At 36.2% G+C, this 16,532-nt stretch overlaps 1 protein-coding gene across 3 annotated transcripts in view; it reads left to right on the top strand.

The window, feature by feature from the left end:
• Positions 1–16,532, top strand: part of ITGA8 (integrin subunit alpha 8) — a 118,149-nt gene that overhangs the window by 38,962 nt on the left and 62,655 nt on the right. For all 3 annotated transcript variants that reach the window (XR_006166226.1, XM_042802087.1, XM_032991667.2), the window contains exons 14-17: positions 5,769–5,814; positions 7,692–7,799; positions 14,896–14,951; positions 15,465–15,619. Coding sequence is in view for 2 of the 3 variants with exons in the window: in XM_042802087.1 (XP_042658021.1) it covers positions 5,769–5,814; positions 7,692–7,799; positions 14,896–14,951; positions 15,465–15,619 (365 nt within the window). In the remaining variant the exon portion in view is untranslated. The remainder of the gene's footprint in view (positions 1–5,768; positions 5,815–7,691; positions 7,800–14,895; positions 14,952–15,464; positions 15,620–16,532) is intronic.

Raw genomic sequence — 16,532 nt, 5'->3', positions numbered from 1 at the left:
CCAGCTGGTTCATCTATCTGTGCAGGGCTCAGGCATTTGGAAGCTGTGAGGTTTCCACCCTCACATTTCAGCATATGTTCAGTCACTTGGTGGCTGATTGTAGCTGAGCATATAGTTTATAACGAATAACTTACTCAACTCATTAAGCTTGCTTTCTTCCTGTGGCATATCTTCCAGCAGACTGTGGTTTCTTCAAATGTGTTTGTGAACTGAGATGATTTAACCAGTTCCTTTTAACAGTGTGGGTGGATTCAGAGCAGTGTTCTAGATTAATTCACTATTCAAAGACTGTTGATTAGTTAATTGCTCAAATAAATTATGCACTATTTTTCTGCTCCCTAGTTGTTTAGACACTTATGTAAGTCTTCCTTATTAATTTAGAAAGTCACTCTGGAGTCAGTGCCACTGAAGCTTCATCTTCAAGGTATCCCATTTTTATACAAATGCAGCTGTTGACCTGTTCTTTTGGTTATTTGGTCAAGCTTTTGTCAGGGCAGGAAAGTTGATAAAGGCATCTTCACCCTTTGTTATTTTGGACTCAGTTATTATCTTAAGAATAGCATGTAGTTAATAGAAACAAATGAGACTAGAAACATTTTAAGGAGGAAACAAGTGTGATAGTCAGACAATTTTCTCAGAACTTCAGTAATCCAGTCTAATCTTATTAAAACAGGAGCATTTAACAGCTCCATCTGCTAGGTACATTAACTCAAACAACAGGAAGAAACCCCTCAAGTTTCTTTCTGAGAGGCAGGGGTTCTTCGACATTCATAATTTTTTTTGGAGAACAATAGGCATTGTGCCAACAATATCACAAATTGTAATCTAGTGATGATTAAATTATGAAGTTGGTCCAGGAGAATTGTGGAAAACAAACAAATTAAGTCAAAGAGAAGCTGTATCTGCTCTGGTAAGAGAGAACTGCTGTGCATGGGAGCCAGTACAAGGGCATGGGTTCTGCCAGCAAATGCAGAAAAGCTGAAGTTTTTCTACCAACTAATTATGTTTTCACATGAATAATCAATCAAAAGTGTAGTGACAAGCCAAGAGTCTCCTACAGATATGTTAATTTTATGGTAAATTATTAAATGTGTAATTTACAGGTATGCTTTTCTAAAATTCTTTGAGATATTTAATGAAATCATAATATTCTGCCCAATGGGATGTAAGAATAAAGCAATTAATCCCGGTAAGTAGGGCTTTACTGAAGTGATAGGACATTAACTGCTCTCTTTTGCATTTGCTTGTAATATAATGAATAAACATTCTATTATGAAAGAGAGTCATTCAGACAAACGGGGAGCACTGAAATGAATTAGCCTTAGAAGTTATCCTGATACCAGAAGGGTTGAAAAACAGGAAAGGATCAAGGCAGTTGAGAATAGTGTGATCAGAAGAAAGTGACTCTGTTTTGGTTGATGGTTGTTTGTAGTATTTAACTAAAATTCTTGAATAAAGTTGGCTGAACTGAACAATCCTGTGTCTTTTATTATGGTCAAGCCTGAAGTAATGACCACTTAAAGGAAGTTTTATTCTGGACCTTTCCTACTGAGATTTGGGAGTGTGGTGCTGTCTGAAATTCTGGAAAACAAATAGAAATCTGATCATGAGCCTTTTTAGCACCTGGTCTGCTGAGGGAAATAAAAACCGAAAAGGTTCACAAAGGTTTTTTAACAGGTTTTCCAGTTGCGCAGTTTTCTCACTGTCTTTTATGAAATTTCCATTAGCACCTGTACTCAGATAGGGTTTTAATTGTTTTCCAGTCCCTATTTATAGTATGCAATTAAACTGACAGACTACACAAAGTGATGATTAAAGGTGTCAGCAAATCATTCTGAGTCCATAAAGTCAGCACTTTTGTTCCTGTTTCCTGGTAGAGTTGCAGTGGGGAGGTGACTCAGCTATCTATCGTTTTATTTTGGGGTTTCTCACAAGTGAAGTGTGTGCAAATTATGTAGTCCTTCATTGCCTGTTTTTCTTGGCCACCATCCCCTGTGAAGTGAGGTGAGATACCATGCCTTGGCGATTTCTCTTGGGATTGCTGGACAGACTCCAACCAAGTGAGAGGTGCTGTCCATGCCATATGTTCTTCCCTGCTCAGACTCTCTGGGGCTGCATCTCTCACAGGTGATGGAGACGTCCTTTAAAAATACCAGGGGATCAAAGTACTCGCTCAAGTATCTTGTTGAGACTGGAAGTTGGATTTTGTTGATCTTCCTACTTCCTCCAGTCAGTTGAAGGCTTAGTCACCATCATGGCAAATTTCTGCCCTTTGTCACATGGTGTTTCAGGTCTGGCACAGCCACATGGCAGAAGGTGCAGGTAAACAGACCAGTTTACAAAATCCAGTGTGCTTTTTAGTGCCATCTGTGAGTACTCTTTCCTTGACTTTTTATGATAATTTTATCTCAGAAAATGGATTTTCTGACAGCAAGACAACATATTGCAAACCTTCCCTTTAGAGCAAAGTAAAATTTGAAATATTCATTAGGATTTTTTAACTTTACACAGTGCCCTGTGACTTCAGTTAAGTACATGCCAAAGACACTTGTGTCAGGATTAAGCTCTGTGAACTCCACCAGTTGGGACTTTAGAGCATACAACCCTCAAACTGTGTTGAAACACAAACTGAAAATTCCTTTAGAGTCCCCTTGTGCTTGTTTTCTTAGTTTTTGCAGTGTAGTTTGACCCCACAGCTTATTTATTCTACAGCGGCAATGAGGCAGAAGTGTGTGGCTCCTGCCACCAGCCTCTCCTTACAGATCGTTGCTTCTCTGAAGGGTAGCAGCTGATAAAGGATCTTCTCAATAAGATGACATATTGAAAGTGGTAATTTACTTAAATCCTCCTGAAAACATGAACTATGAGAAAAGGAGGAGTGAAAGAGATTTTGTGATTCTGATACTTCTCTCCTTTCCCTCTTTATACACATTTTAATCTGGGCTTGAAAAAAAACTCTCACAAATGCAGAGGAGCAAAAGTTTTCTTACACTTTTCTTCAAGCTCTGTTTGGAAGGTTTATAAGTAGTTAAGATGACTTTCTTTGCTATGTAATTCCAAATTGCTTGTTAAACCCTTATTTTTCTGCTAATGACCTTTGCATCAGCAGCATTGCGTGTGTAGCATTAACAAGCAATGAATCAAGACAACTTCTCTCTATTTTTAGGAGGGGAAGGTTGCCAAACTTCAGATAATTTAGACATCTCATGCATTTTTTCATAGAAATTATTAGTAACTTCTCTTCTGCAGAACACACAACAAATTAAAAACTTCTGCTTATAAAAGTGTTCAGGGTTGATGTGTATTCAAATCTCATGGATTTGTATCAGCGTTAAAAATGGTTTTTTTCCAATGATGAGTATAGGAGTTGCACCCCACAAGAATAAAACTACTGCTCTGTAACAGAAATAGAAGCAAAGCAAAATCCCTTATGGATCTTGCAGTGAAAAATCTGCTTGAATATATAATGACTTGGTCTTTATATTAGATTGTAGATGTCACTACTGGATATCAATATGTTTTATTGTTTGTGTAGTCATTCGTAAGTCCACTTCTACTGAGTAGTTTCACTCATTCAGACTCTTTGTGTCCAGAATAAGCACGGCTTAGACCAGAGAATAAAGGACATCAGATCAAAAGAGCTTCCAAATGAGAGCAGGATGAGGACAGTCCTGGCTGCCCTTAGAGTATGCTCAAATGAGGCCTTTGTGGTGGTGCCATGATTTAATGTCCTCATCTCTTTTGCTGTGTCTCCAAACCTGGATGAGGTGGCAATATGGAAAGACTGCTCATGGAAAACCAGTCTTTTGGTGTCTGGAGCCTATCCTTGCCCTTCTAGACCCATTACCCAATGTCTTGGATATCTCCTTGTTTTGTCTCTGCCGTAACATAGCCCTGTATGGAAACCTTTTGAGTTACCAAGTCTAGAGTGAAACAGTATATATCCTAAGTTAAGTGTGTTGCAGAATTCATAAAGAGTATCCAGCTGGGAACAAAAGAGAAACCTCTTCCTTCTTGTCTTTCACTTTCTGTTCATAACATAATAATTATTTTTTCCTTAAAAAAAAAAAAAAAAAAACAAAAAAAACCAAAACAAACAACCGAACAAAAAAAAAGCACCAAACCCACAAAAAATTCCAAACACAAAACCCAAAAACCCAACAGAATAGTAAATCTTGTTTTGGATTTACTGTGGGTGCTGCTATCTGGAAGCTGCCAGGAAAAGTTCTACCATGTGTGTTGTGTAGCCTTTATGGTGATGGCTGTGTCTCAATCTGTTGTTTATTTAAGAGGAACATATCTTTAGGTTTTGGTACGCTGTGCAAATTGTATATAAAAGCTGCTAATGAAAATGACTCATAAGTGTCCCAAAAAGGAGATAGAAACAACACTCATTTTCTTCTGCTATTTAAAGTGTTCTTGACCCTGAAGCATATTTCTCTAAGGCCAGTGGAAGTAGAGAAATGTAAATGTTGTAGAAAAAGAGGATCAGACCCATAAACCATGCCTGCTCCTATTAGGACCTTATTCAGTGGAATTCATTGTAGGACAGGCTGTTGCCCATGCGGAGGACTGGTTTAAACTTGTGAAATCCTGACCATCTGGAAGGCAGACAGAGTGCTGGAAAATGCGCTGCCAGACCTGGCCCAAACCCACCCAGCTAATTATCATCAAAGCTTTGTATTTGCATCATGCTCAATGACTTCAGGGCTTATTAAGCAAACCAGTGCTCAAACTATGGAAGCAGCAAGTAAGGGTTTGTTTAGAACCCTGAGTACTGGTTTCATTAAGTCATTTACATCAGTTTAGGTTGCCAGTCTGTACCACTGCAAGATCTGTTGTAAGACTAGGTCTACTGAATTGGACATGTGTAAATCAAATCATATGATAACAACAGTGGAGTGAAAGGCATGCCCAAGTGGATACAAGGGGGTTTGATAATGAAACAAAGGTCTTTCCTTTTCTTGAACTGTGCTCCAGTAAGAGGCAGCAGGAAAATTGATCCTTTTTCGTCACTGCTTGGCTTCAGCTTTTCTTCAGCAGGCTTCAGTGATCCAGCAAGCCAGTTTGGATCATTCCAGGGACCCCTGTGTGAGGACTTTAGGCAAAAAGAGGAAATATTTGGGCCTGTAGATTCTCAACCCAGGCCAGTGTCCAGTAACAGGGATGTGCCCACAGCCTGGTGTAGTGCTCGTGTTGTTGACGCCATCTGTTCCAAGTGGTGACTGATGAGCAAAAAGATGGCTTTAGACAGATGACTACTGTAAGTCTTAGCACATGCTGCTACAATGCTGAAAACATTACAAACCGTGGATTCATCCATCCTCTGACATGTGCATTGTATTTGTGTACACAGAAATGTAATGATTAAATTAATTAACAAATTACTTAAAGTAGGATGGGAAGGATTGTCAGGAAGGTACACCATAAATTTTCAATACGATCTGTATGAGAGTAACAGCAAAGTGGTTTGCATCTCTTTGTGTAATGGGCAATTAATGGTTCAGAATAAAATCTATAGGGGTTAATGGCGTTCTTTCTCCCCTTTAATACAAGTTGGAGAGAAGCAAGGTTGTGGCATAGGTGTACTTGTGTAAAATAGATTGGCACTTACTGGGTACAACCAAGACATTTATGAGACTGTCTCTGACAATGTGGAATGGTTTTTCTTATGTTACTGAATTTTTACTACAATTAATCTAATTTAGACTGGAAAAATAATGCATGAGAGGCTTCTGTATAGTTCTAAAGCTGTTTTGTTTTTTCAGATTTAATTGTTGGTGCATTTGGAGCTGGAAAAGCAGTTGTTTACAGGTACGTGGTAAATCCAATGGATTTTTTACTTTACAGATTTGGTGGGAGATCTGCAAATAAGCAAATTTCACATTCTTGTGTTTCCTTGGTGCAATGTGTAAAAGATGCTCATTGCAGATGATAAATTAAGCATCTTGTAAGAAACAAATGCTTTTTTCCCATGCTCAAAACTTGTCATTTTCAATAAAAATTTCCATGTTTAGTCTTAGCTCAAGAAACTTCTGGAATGTTTAACTTCTCAGTTAATTATAATTAAGAAATTTTAAAAGCATATAATTTCTTTCCTGTGGGAATGGTGCTAGTAAGAAATTTTCAAGTGACCCTGATTCTTCAGAGGTTCTGCATATTAGGACATGAACTACTTACTGAAAAAAAGACTGATGCTTACAGCCTCAGTTTAGAAAAAATGTACAAGGTCCCGTTTTACAAATCAGGGCGTTGTTGCTGACTATAGATTTTCACTAAATGCACTGTTTGATTAGAGGTATGAATTAAAACTACCAAATACATAAACAAAAATCTGTTGCTGCCCTCTTAGTCTTGCCATGTGGACAGTTCTTTGCAATTAAATATTCACCATCCCTTGCTGCAACAATGTAGCCGTATTTCTTGATTCCTGTATGTCTTGTTTGCATTCCCAGCAGTACCTGACTGAGGGAAGGCATGTCTGCTTCCTGACTGAATGTCAAAGCATAAGAATTCTGTAAAAAAGGAATTAAATTAATAAATTATATAAATAATCTATTAAAGAATCATGCAAATAATTTGCAGTGCATTGCTTTGCAGTGGCATGAATGACTGCGCAGGATGTGAAACATTATAGAATTAGATCCAGTGTGTATTTTAGATAGCAATTAAAAATGTATTCTATTTAATGTGGGAAAGTGAATAGCAGGAGGCTGTTCCCTGGCCAGAGTGTATCTAATATGCAGTTTGTCATATTGGAGAAACAGAATTTTATTAACTGGAATTTGCTAGAAAAAAGGTTTTCCCTGTTAAACAAAAATGAAGAAAGTAATTTTACTTTTTAATGTCTTGCTGAAGTAACATAGAGAAGTAATCATAAAATCTCAGTTGTGGATTAAAATATGAGGAAAGTAATTTTGTACTAAGCTGGTTTTGCCAAAATTATGTAAATTACTGTAAAGTAGTACTGTTGTCTTAAAAAAACAGAATGTAGACCCTGTCTTGTTTTCATTTGTCTTCTAGATCGCTCTCAGTTATAGATTATCTCATAACTTAATAACAGATTGTTATTCAGAGGGATGGTTCCCATCACCACAACTATATATTCACATACTCAGCAGAATTTTGTGATGATTATTCCTGGTTTCCAAAGACAATTGTTTCAAGACATGTCAGACAGAGTTTATTACTGGCTCAAGATATTCTAGATCAACTTCTACTTTGACCATATTATGTTTATTTTTTTAAGAATCTTAAACAGAGATAGCAAGTCTGAATATCTCACTGTTAATGGAGACAATATAAAACAAATCCAACAGTATAAAATAATGGCCAAAGGATTGCTGTAAATCCCAAAAGGCAGACTCTGCCCTTTGTGAAAACCCAATGTGATGAAATGGTTTTGATCTGCCTTAGTCCCAGGACACATCTATTGATTAACTATAGGATACTGTTTTCAGTGATTTTATTGTGAAGTACTTTCAAAATGTCCTAGTAGGAGGTATCACAGTTTCTGAACAAAAAAAAAAAAAGTTATTTTGGGTAGGAACAGCATTACAAAAGTGTTTTATCACAATAAACCCTACATTTCCAGCTTCTTTGTGGCCATCTCAGTTAGGTGTTTTCTCTGCTACAACTTCAGTACTAATGTGCTCCTTCTGTATGCAGTGAACCTTATTTCTGTCCCTCAGAGCCAGACCTGTTGTGACAGTAAATGCTCAGCTCATTCTGAACCCCATGATTGTGAATCCCGACAATAAAACTTGTCAGCTTCCTGGCTCTCAGCTTTTGGTGGCTTGGTAAGTTCATGATCAGACAAAAAACATCCTCATCCTCTTTCTGAAAGAACTTCCTATTCCTAAATTTTCTTGCAGCTTTTTTTTTTAACGTGTTCAGCACTCAGAAAGAATGTTCAAACATGCTACGAGTGCAGCAGAAAACCCCTATATAGAACAGAGTACTTTTTGATATCTTCCAGTACTTCACAGAGTCTCAAAATTAAGTAGCTAGAAGTTGGGTCCCTTGATATGCTGAGTCTCCTTCTGCATAGGAGAATGCTCAGTGTCTCCTAGGATCAAGCTGAAGATTCATATGCAATGCTTGAATGAATGAAAAATGGAACAACTGAGACAGACAAAACACAGAAAATTGATCAAAACACACATCTTTGTTGAGAAAATGTAACGGTGAAAGTGATGCAGAGAACTGGTGGGTCTACCATTTTCTGTTAGAGAGAGATCTTAGTCCTTTGTGGAAGAGAGAAGATAGCTGGCTGGCCATCCTGAGAGCATGTCACTGGATGTTGTTTCTGGCTGCCACTGGTCAGAGGAAAGCTTTTATTTTAGTGTGTCATATGGGACAATGTTGCATATATCTTTAAAAGAGAAACCCTCCACCACAGTAGCTTTTAAGTTTGAAAAGAAAAAGTACATCCAAAAACTTGAAACTAATTAAAACTATTTATGAACAGTCACAAATATAAAATGCTTGCAGGACAGTTGGAAGCTGTCTAATAGCACATAATACCACATAAAGGCACATTTACTGCACTAGAAAAAAAGTCACTTAGTAAAGATCCCAGTAACAGTTGATAAAAGAGGCTATTACAAATACATAAGATACTGTTTAAAAGTGGAAATCATAACAAATGAGGAAACTAAAACCAAAACAGAGCATAAACGCATACAAATTGAATATAAAATACCACTAAGTACTGCCAGAGAGACTCTGAGGAACAGATTTCTAAGACATAAGAACTAGTCATACAATTTTATTGAAACACATTAGAAGCGGAAGGCCTGTCAGGACATGGGCTGGATGAAAAGAATATCAGGGTGTAAAGGAGGACTCTGGAAGATAAGGTGACTGCAGAAACTTTGCACTGCTTTTAAACCAGAGGTGGTCAGAGGGATTCCCCACACTGGAGACATTCTTTATAGGAGATGAGTTCTAGAAATCATCTCAAATGTAAGAGTGCACAAAAGAGTTTGTAGAACAAATTGATAAATATAAACCATAAAAAATAATCATGACCAGAAGCAGTTCATTTAAGGGTCATAAAGGTCCTCAACTCAGACACACTTCAACTACTAAATATATGGGCTTTCAGTGAATCTGGGATGGGGCTGTCAAGAAATTTTCACTTCTGCTCTATTCTTTTACACTTTATGGGACTTTTCATATTTGTCATAATGTTCCTTATTTCTACATCCTGTGTAGATCTCTCACTTTCAGTGCAATGTAGAAGGCACTTGGTAGAACTACGCAGTCCCAGAACTGTAAAAAACTTTGGTCTTTCTGGCATAGGATTGAGATCAAAATCCATCCTGATTTTCTGGTTTAAGCACCTTTTATTTTAATAGTTCATGTAACAGAGAATTTAAAATACTAGCATTGGACTCAAGCATGTTCATTGAGCCAAATTATATTTTTTCAGAACTTCAGTTTTTAAGACTTTTCAAGAATGCTTTATGCCATAATGGAAAAGATTTCAAAACCATAACATTTACTGACAGTGTACTATAAGAAAAAAGGTGGCTTTTTGCGCAAGAAAAATAAAAACATCCCTGTTAAAAAAGTATTCTTGCTGTGAGATATTGTTTTAAAAAGGGACAAAACCCAAAGTATTCTCCTTTCACATGTAGTTTTTTTATTACTTTTCATTTTTGTGTTATAGTAAGCCAGAAGATACTTGGTTCATATCTACAAGAGTTTTAATAGGAACATAATTTAATTTCTGTCTGCTTTATTCTAAAACACTCTTCCCTAAATACTTAGTTTGTATTACAAAATGACTGAAGAGCAGCTGCTACTTTCCATGCTGTAATTTTTCTCCTTAGTTGATATAAGCTTGTATTGTACATATGAAAACAATTAATAGGGAAACTCCGACAGGCAGAGAATTCCTCACTCCCATGGGATAGATTTCTGTATCTCTTAGCCAGCTGTGCAACTTGTATAAAATGTCTACTGACTGACACTGGAAAATTAGAATGAAAGGAAACCTCCTACCAGAGAAGTTTCAGGAAGTGTGTGTGCATATGAATAATGTGGATTATTGTACATTTTCAAGTATTAGGAAAATATTATTTGTGCCGTGATACAAATTGGAAAGATGAAGCACCGAGGAAACATGCGCAAAAAATCATTTTTATGCACAGTCCTAAGAGAATTGTCCTGAACTTCTAGAAACATATAATTCTTTCCCCAAACTAATAAATTCGGAACAAATTCTGCAACTTTGAAGCTATTAAAGAAAATGTAAAAATATTTTAAGTGTGAAAGATTCAGGTTAATTTCTGTAAAATGGGGTAAATAAATCAAACATTTACATTTTTGAAAAGCTGTTTCCACATCATGTGATTTATTAATTCCAAGATAGGGCTCCAGCTATCAAGAGGTCTAATTTATCTTTACATTGGTATTTTTATTACCATTTGATATCTGATTATCCACTAGCTGCTTGGATGCTACTTTGTGCTTAAATTGTATGTGCAAATTTTATTTAATCTGCCTCTCACTAACTTAAGGTAATGTGCAAATATTTTTACTTCCATATGGCAGAGGAGCAAGAGGGCAGAGAAGTTACCTGATTTACCAGGAGTAGCACAGAAGTGTCTAATCATGATAAAAAGTCAATTTGCAGAACATCTTTTTTATTTGCTAGTGCTTTTCAGGTTTGGATGTCTAATCTGAGATGTTCCCTGTAGGCTTCTTCGGAGAACTCAGCTATCCACCTTCTATAAGGCCACTAAACCAGAGGCAAACTGCTTAAAATTTCTGATCCTCAAGTTACTACTGTCAGAAAATGATTTGAAAAAATGTTGTCATTCTTTTAACTCCAAATGTGTTACGAAAACAGTAATATTTATAATCTTAAATCAGATAGATTCAGCAGATGAAACATTACTTTGAAAAAAGCTGAATAGAAAATTCCTACCAAAAATATAAAATCAAAAAATAATAATGTTTTAACCCTTCCTAACTGCATATTTTTTGACTATTTTTATAGTTTTGCTCCTTTCTACTGCTAGTACTTTCTTTTCCCACTGACTTAATTTGAAACTGGATGTGATTGGTACCCCATGGATATGGACCTAAGGGCCTTTCTACGTTGTTGATCTGAATTTCTGTGAGATTTGCCATAGACTGTTGACTCCATGAGTCAGACAGAAAAGTCATATGGCCAAGAATCCAAAGACGCACCCCTCACATCTTGGAGGCAGATGGGAGGAAAGTAGGCAAGTGGTGACAGTTGCTACCCAGGAAGCCCACTGCTGCGTTGCAGAGCTCTGCTGTGCCAGGAATGCAGCTAGACAATTTAATGCTATTAGTTTTAGTAGCCCTAGAGACATCCAGAAGGCAGTCATTTGAGTTATGTAGCAGCCCTTGTATTACCACAGCCTGGCCATGTGAAGTCGCCTAGCCAGGGAAAACCTTCAGCATTGAGGGTCCATGTTGGTCATTGTGAGTCACTGGGTTAAGCTTTGGCATAGCAGAATATCAAAGCAGACCAAATATTAGAGCATCATAACAGAAGTATATTGGCTTGCTTTTGTGTATTATTCTTCAAAGAGGAAACAGTTTGTTTAAAGGCCATTCATCGGTAGACGATAACAGCTTCTGCTATTCTTCTGTAGAGTTTTGTGACCTTGCAGGTTGGGTATCAGACTCACACAGAATGGAAATACGTAGCATCAGAGCTGAAAAGGCCTTTCTGCTAAGGCATTATCCATTCTTCCTCTCCATGTGCAATGCTGTGTGCTAAAAAAATTGTTAACAATGACAAATGACATCTGGTAGGATCTGGTAATTCCTTACTTTTCACTTCCTGAAGTAAGTTTCTGGGGTTTTTTCTACCTACTAGAATAGCTAGACCAAAACAAATTATTTCTGGTACAAACTGCAGTCCAGAAAACATTATTTGGGGGTAACTGACTTGTTTGATTTTCTAAGAATTAATCATTTTGAGTAAAATTATTGAGTAATAAACCAAATAAATGGTTTGACTTCTAAAAAAACTACCCCCATCTATGCCATGAGTAGTTTTTTTAAAATAATAATATTTTTAAGCTTCTTGTTCTAATAATATTAAAAGTAGAATTATTTCAAACTGCTTTGATACCCCAAGATTACAAGGAAAAGCTAATATCTTCAGTTTTAAGGCTTTCCCTCTATTTTGTAACTACAGTCAAATACTATTCAAACCATAATCTTATAGTGATGATTCCAGAGAGACAAGATTGATTGTACATAAAAGTTCATATGCTTTCGGATGATGGACTGTTTCCCCGTTGTTTCTTATCTACTGGTTTTCTTCAATTGTTAATTGTCTTGTTTGGTTGATTGCTCCTACAAGTAAGCTTGAAAGCTTGGCTGTGTTTCTTACTGTGCCTAGGAGCCAGATCTTAAATCTCATAAATCCTTTAGACTCCTGTCCTCTTCTGTGGTCTGTCTTTCCCTCTGCTTTTCTTTTTCTCATAGTTAAAGCATCCCTCAACATCTCCACAGCATCTTCTTGTCAAGGTGATGAGCATATCTAAATTTGTCTGGGTTTCTGATCAAAATCTGTGATGTCTTTAAAACTATTTCTGAACTAAGTATGTATAAAATCACAAATGTGTGGCATAATTCTACTAAACCCATACTCTTGCCTCTTGCATGACCAGAGGCTGGGAGACTCATAAACTCCAAATTTTTGCTTTTTTGCACTGCCATTCATTCCCTTTTTGACATGCTCTGTCTGGAGTGGAAGGATTAAATGCTGACTTTTACAATAATACTTAAGAACATGACTTTGGTTATCAAATGTGTATAACATTATTTTATTCATTACAGAAAATTAAGCATACTCTGAAATTGTGCTGTTTAATAAGTAAAGCATTCTAAGCTGGATTTTTAACTCAACCTTGATTTAAACATGACAGTGAAAAAATTATGTGAGACCTCCAAAGCAAGATCATGGAGTTTAATACATGATGGCAGTTCATGAGTTTACATTTGAGAAAATACACTCTTCTACTATGACATGTGAGACTGTCCTGTGAAGCCTGATGTCTAAATTGCATTTATGCAGTTACACAAGCTCCTATCATTTTTGTTTCTATCATTCCTTGTGTATTAGGAAATAATTGGTTCTTCATGTGTTAACTCATAATTGCAAAGAAGTAGGAATATGACTGAATTTGCAAGTTCTGCATGGACCATAATGTCATTTGAAGGCTACAGTTAAGTAGAGTTTAATGGCACAAGACAGCTTTTTTGCCCAAGAGGAAGGTGTTTAATATGGTCATGAGAGTGACGTGAATCCCAAACATTGCACACTTTTATTACATTTGTCAGAGGAAGCAAACATGTAATTAGAACATGATTACATATTATTTTAAAGGTTATGTTACTGGTTTTGAATCCACTGCATGGAGAAGTTAGTATATAGTGTAACAATAGTGAGGACATTAAGAACAACGGCTAATTCAAATATGTTTTTATTTAACCCAAGCAGATTTCACATCTTCCAGTGCTGACCTACAATCCGTGTTTAGCTGAGTGTTCCATATACAAAAAAAAAAAAAAAAAAAAAAAAAATTCTGAAGCCATGGAAATGTTCTTTAAGAGTGATTGGTAACCAGGGACACTAGCAAGTTTTAGGAAGCCCTGAATCTTTCATCTGAGCAATTTTGTTACATTAGACAAGACTTCTTTGGGAATAATGGTGTGGAGAACTAAGTACTTGGGGAGTGTGACATCAAAAATCAAGAGCATCTTTCCAGTGAGAGATTTCTTGTCTTGTCACTCATCAGGGAAGTATGCCCTGCTAATAGTATCAACAAGCATCATTATAACTGTTTCCCTAGCCATCCAGAGTAATTTGTGAAAGCATTTTAAACAGGTGATTCAGTTAAGTATTTATATAACTCTCACAGGTTCTTTACAAAGTGAAACTTTTCTACAAGCATTTATAATTTTTAGGGATTTTTAATTAAGTTTTTTAATAAGTCTTGTTAGAAGGTGCCAGTTAATAAAACAATAAAAGGCTTCTTTGAGTTGAGTGTAACTGCAAATCTATTGTCTGTCTTACAGAGAAATGGAAATAAATGTTTATTACCAGAAATAACTAATTATGGCTGAGGTGATGTTTGTATAATAGATATAATTGTGGTGTGATTATTGCTAGGCTCAAAAAAGCTTGCTACACACTATGAACAGGCAAGTGAAAAACAACTTATAATGTGTTGCAGTGTAGAATGTGTTGCATTCACATACTAAATAATGAACATGAATAACCAGTTTCTCTATGCTTTGATTTAGGTCATGTACCTGCAAACTTCTGTAAAATTAGCAAATTAAATACAGTACATTATGGTTAGTCTTGTGCCACAAAAATTGGAACAGTTCAGTTGGTATATTTGGAATGAATTATAGCCTCTTGAAATCATTAAAATCTTAGTAAGTCTTAATCCTCTGTGTTTTGATTTGCTATAAAACAGCTTGATTGTTGACTACATGCTCAAGGATTTTTCTTACCTGACTATGATAAACCAGACAGGTCTTCATCAGACAGCCTCATGCAAAGGTGGTTTGCTGAAGCTCGGCATAAGGAACTCAACTTTGCCAATAGTATTAGAAGGGTGATCTCTGTAGGCTGTCTCAAGAATTAGTGGGAACAGCAACTCTTGTCCATACCTTTCCCAGGAAGGTGTTCAGAACCTCTCTTCTCTCATTATTAGTGGAGCCTAGGAGACTTGCTAACGTAGAGAATATCATAGGTAGCTAAATACAGATCACAATTACCATCTTTTTAAGAAAAGGAAAAGAAAGCTTAAAAGGTATGGGTTTTGGTGATTCCCAGGTCAGCGTTCTTTCTGCTAATAATTACTTCTGCTTTTTTATATGCAGCTTTACTGTAAGAGTCTGCTCAGAGTTTGAAGGTCAAAGTATTTCAGATGAGATAGGTAAGAAAAGTTTTATATTCATATAATTTACTCTGGCCCACTCAATTTCAGATATATTTTTTTCTCATACCTTGAAAGATGATAGGAGTGAGATCCACCTAAGACAAGAAGATACAGTTAGAAATATATATATGTATATATAAACCACAAAGCTCGTATTATTCACTTGAAGTATTTTTGATTAAGTTTAAGCCATTTTCCAAATAAAACCAAGAATGTACCCTGTTGGAGAATGCTCCATTTTGAAAAAATATAAATTTAAAAAAAAAATGTAAAGAAATGGAAGTCCTATGCATGTATGATCTGTAAATGAAATTAGAAAGCTTAAATTACACATATTCCATACTTTGGATCAAAAATGAGTGTGCTGCTAAACAGATAGCGCTTAAAGCATAGATTAGTTTTGTTTGGAAGACTTTGTTAGAGTAATTAACTATAATATATAATTAATTGTTTACTGTTTTTTCTTTCCATGGTAAATAAATAAATACTTGATTTACTTGTATCCTTTAGTGCTGAAAGGTGAATTGCAGTTAGATTCATTGAAACAGAAAGGAGCTGTTAAGAGGACCCTCTTCTTTGATTACCATCAGTCACATCATTACTTCTCCATTGCAATGGAAAGACAGAAACAACTCCATTGCCAGGACTTTCTTGTTTATCTCAGAGTAAGTTGTTTAAAATATTTTGGACTACCATCATCATTTGAATAGTAACAGGGATTTAAAGATAATAAATAAAAAAGGAGCCACTGGAAAAGGAACAATTTCCATTGTTATTAGATCCCAAAATTACAGAAATATGAGATAAGAAAGACCTCATCTTGGTGTCCAGAAGATTCTTCTGCCTGGGCAAAATTCCCTGTGTAAATCTTTGGCTCATCTTTTGTCAAAAGTATAAAAGAAAGACTTTTTCTGAAGAGTGTACGGTTCCTCTGTGTACAAATACATTGTGCTCTTCTGGGACTTCTGATTAAATACTGCATCTCCTGATACAAAAATGCAAGATTGCTCTCCCTATAGTATTCATGGTGGGGTAATCAACTAAACATGTTAAATGTCATGCCAATTCGGTTTTGACAGTTATTTTAAAGGACTGTCACCAGCACTATTGGCCTAAAATTCACATATTTAAAAAAATATTTTTAAGATATTTTAAAATGTTTTTTAATAAAAGAATATTAAAAAGTGGAACTGAAGTTGTGAAGGAGAAAGGGTCATTAGTTTCTCATTGCAGCTGGAATTACCTCATGCAATTGAAGCAGATTTCAGGGCTGGTCCTAGAAATGCAGTGGGAGGTGAAATGGAAAAGTCTCAAGCAGTATGTAAGGAAGTATATAGGCAACAAATGTGGTGGAGTTTTGCCATTGCTAATCCATATAAATTCTTGGTTATGGAGCAAGCCAACAATATTACTTCCACAAATCCACACATGCCCTACCTCCATTCTGAAAGGAAGGTGGGCAGTAGCTGATAGGAGTTGGTTCTGTGTATCTCTAACGGCTTTGTTTTAGGCTAATGCTTTGAAGAAATTCTGATTCCACACAGCTCAGCCAGCTTGTTCCAGGTGTGGGGCTGTGGA

The sequence above is a fragment of the Tyto alba genome, unplaced genomic scaffold (assembly GCF_018691265.1).
Source record: "Tyto alba isolate M040663 unplaced genomic scaffold, T.alba_DEE_v4.0 Super-Scaffold_38, whole genome shotgun sequence".
Taxonomy (NCBI): domain Eukaryota; kingdom Metazoa; phylum Chordata; class Aves; order Strigiformes; family Tytonidae; genus Tyto; species Tyto alba.
The sequence above is the reverse complement of the archived record's forward strand: the minus strand, read 5'-3'. Positions and strand labels throughout refer to the sequence as shown.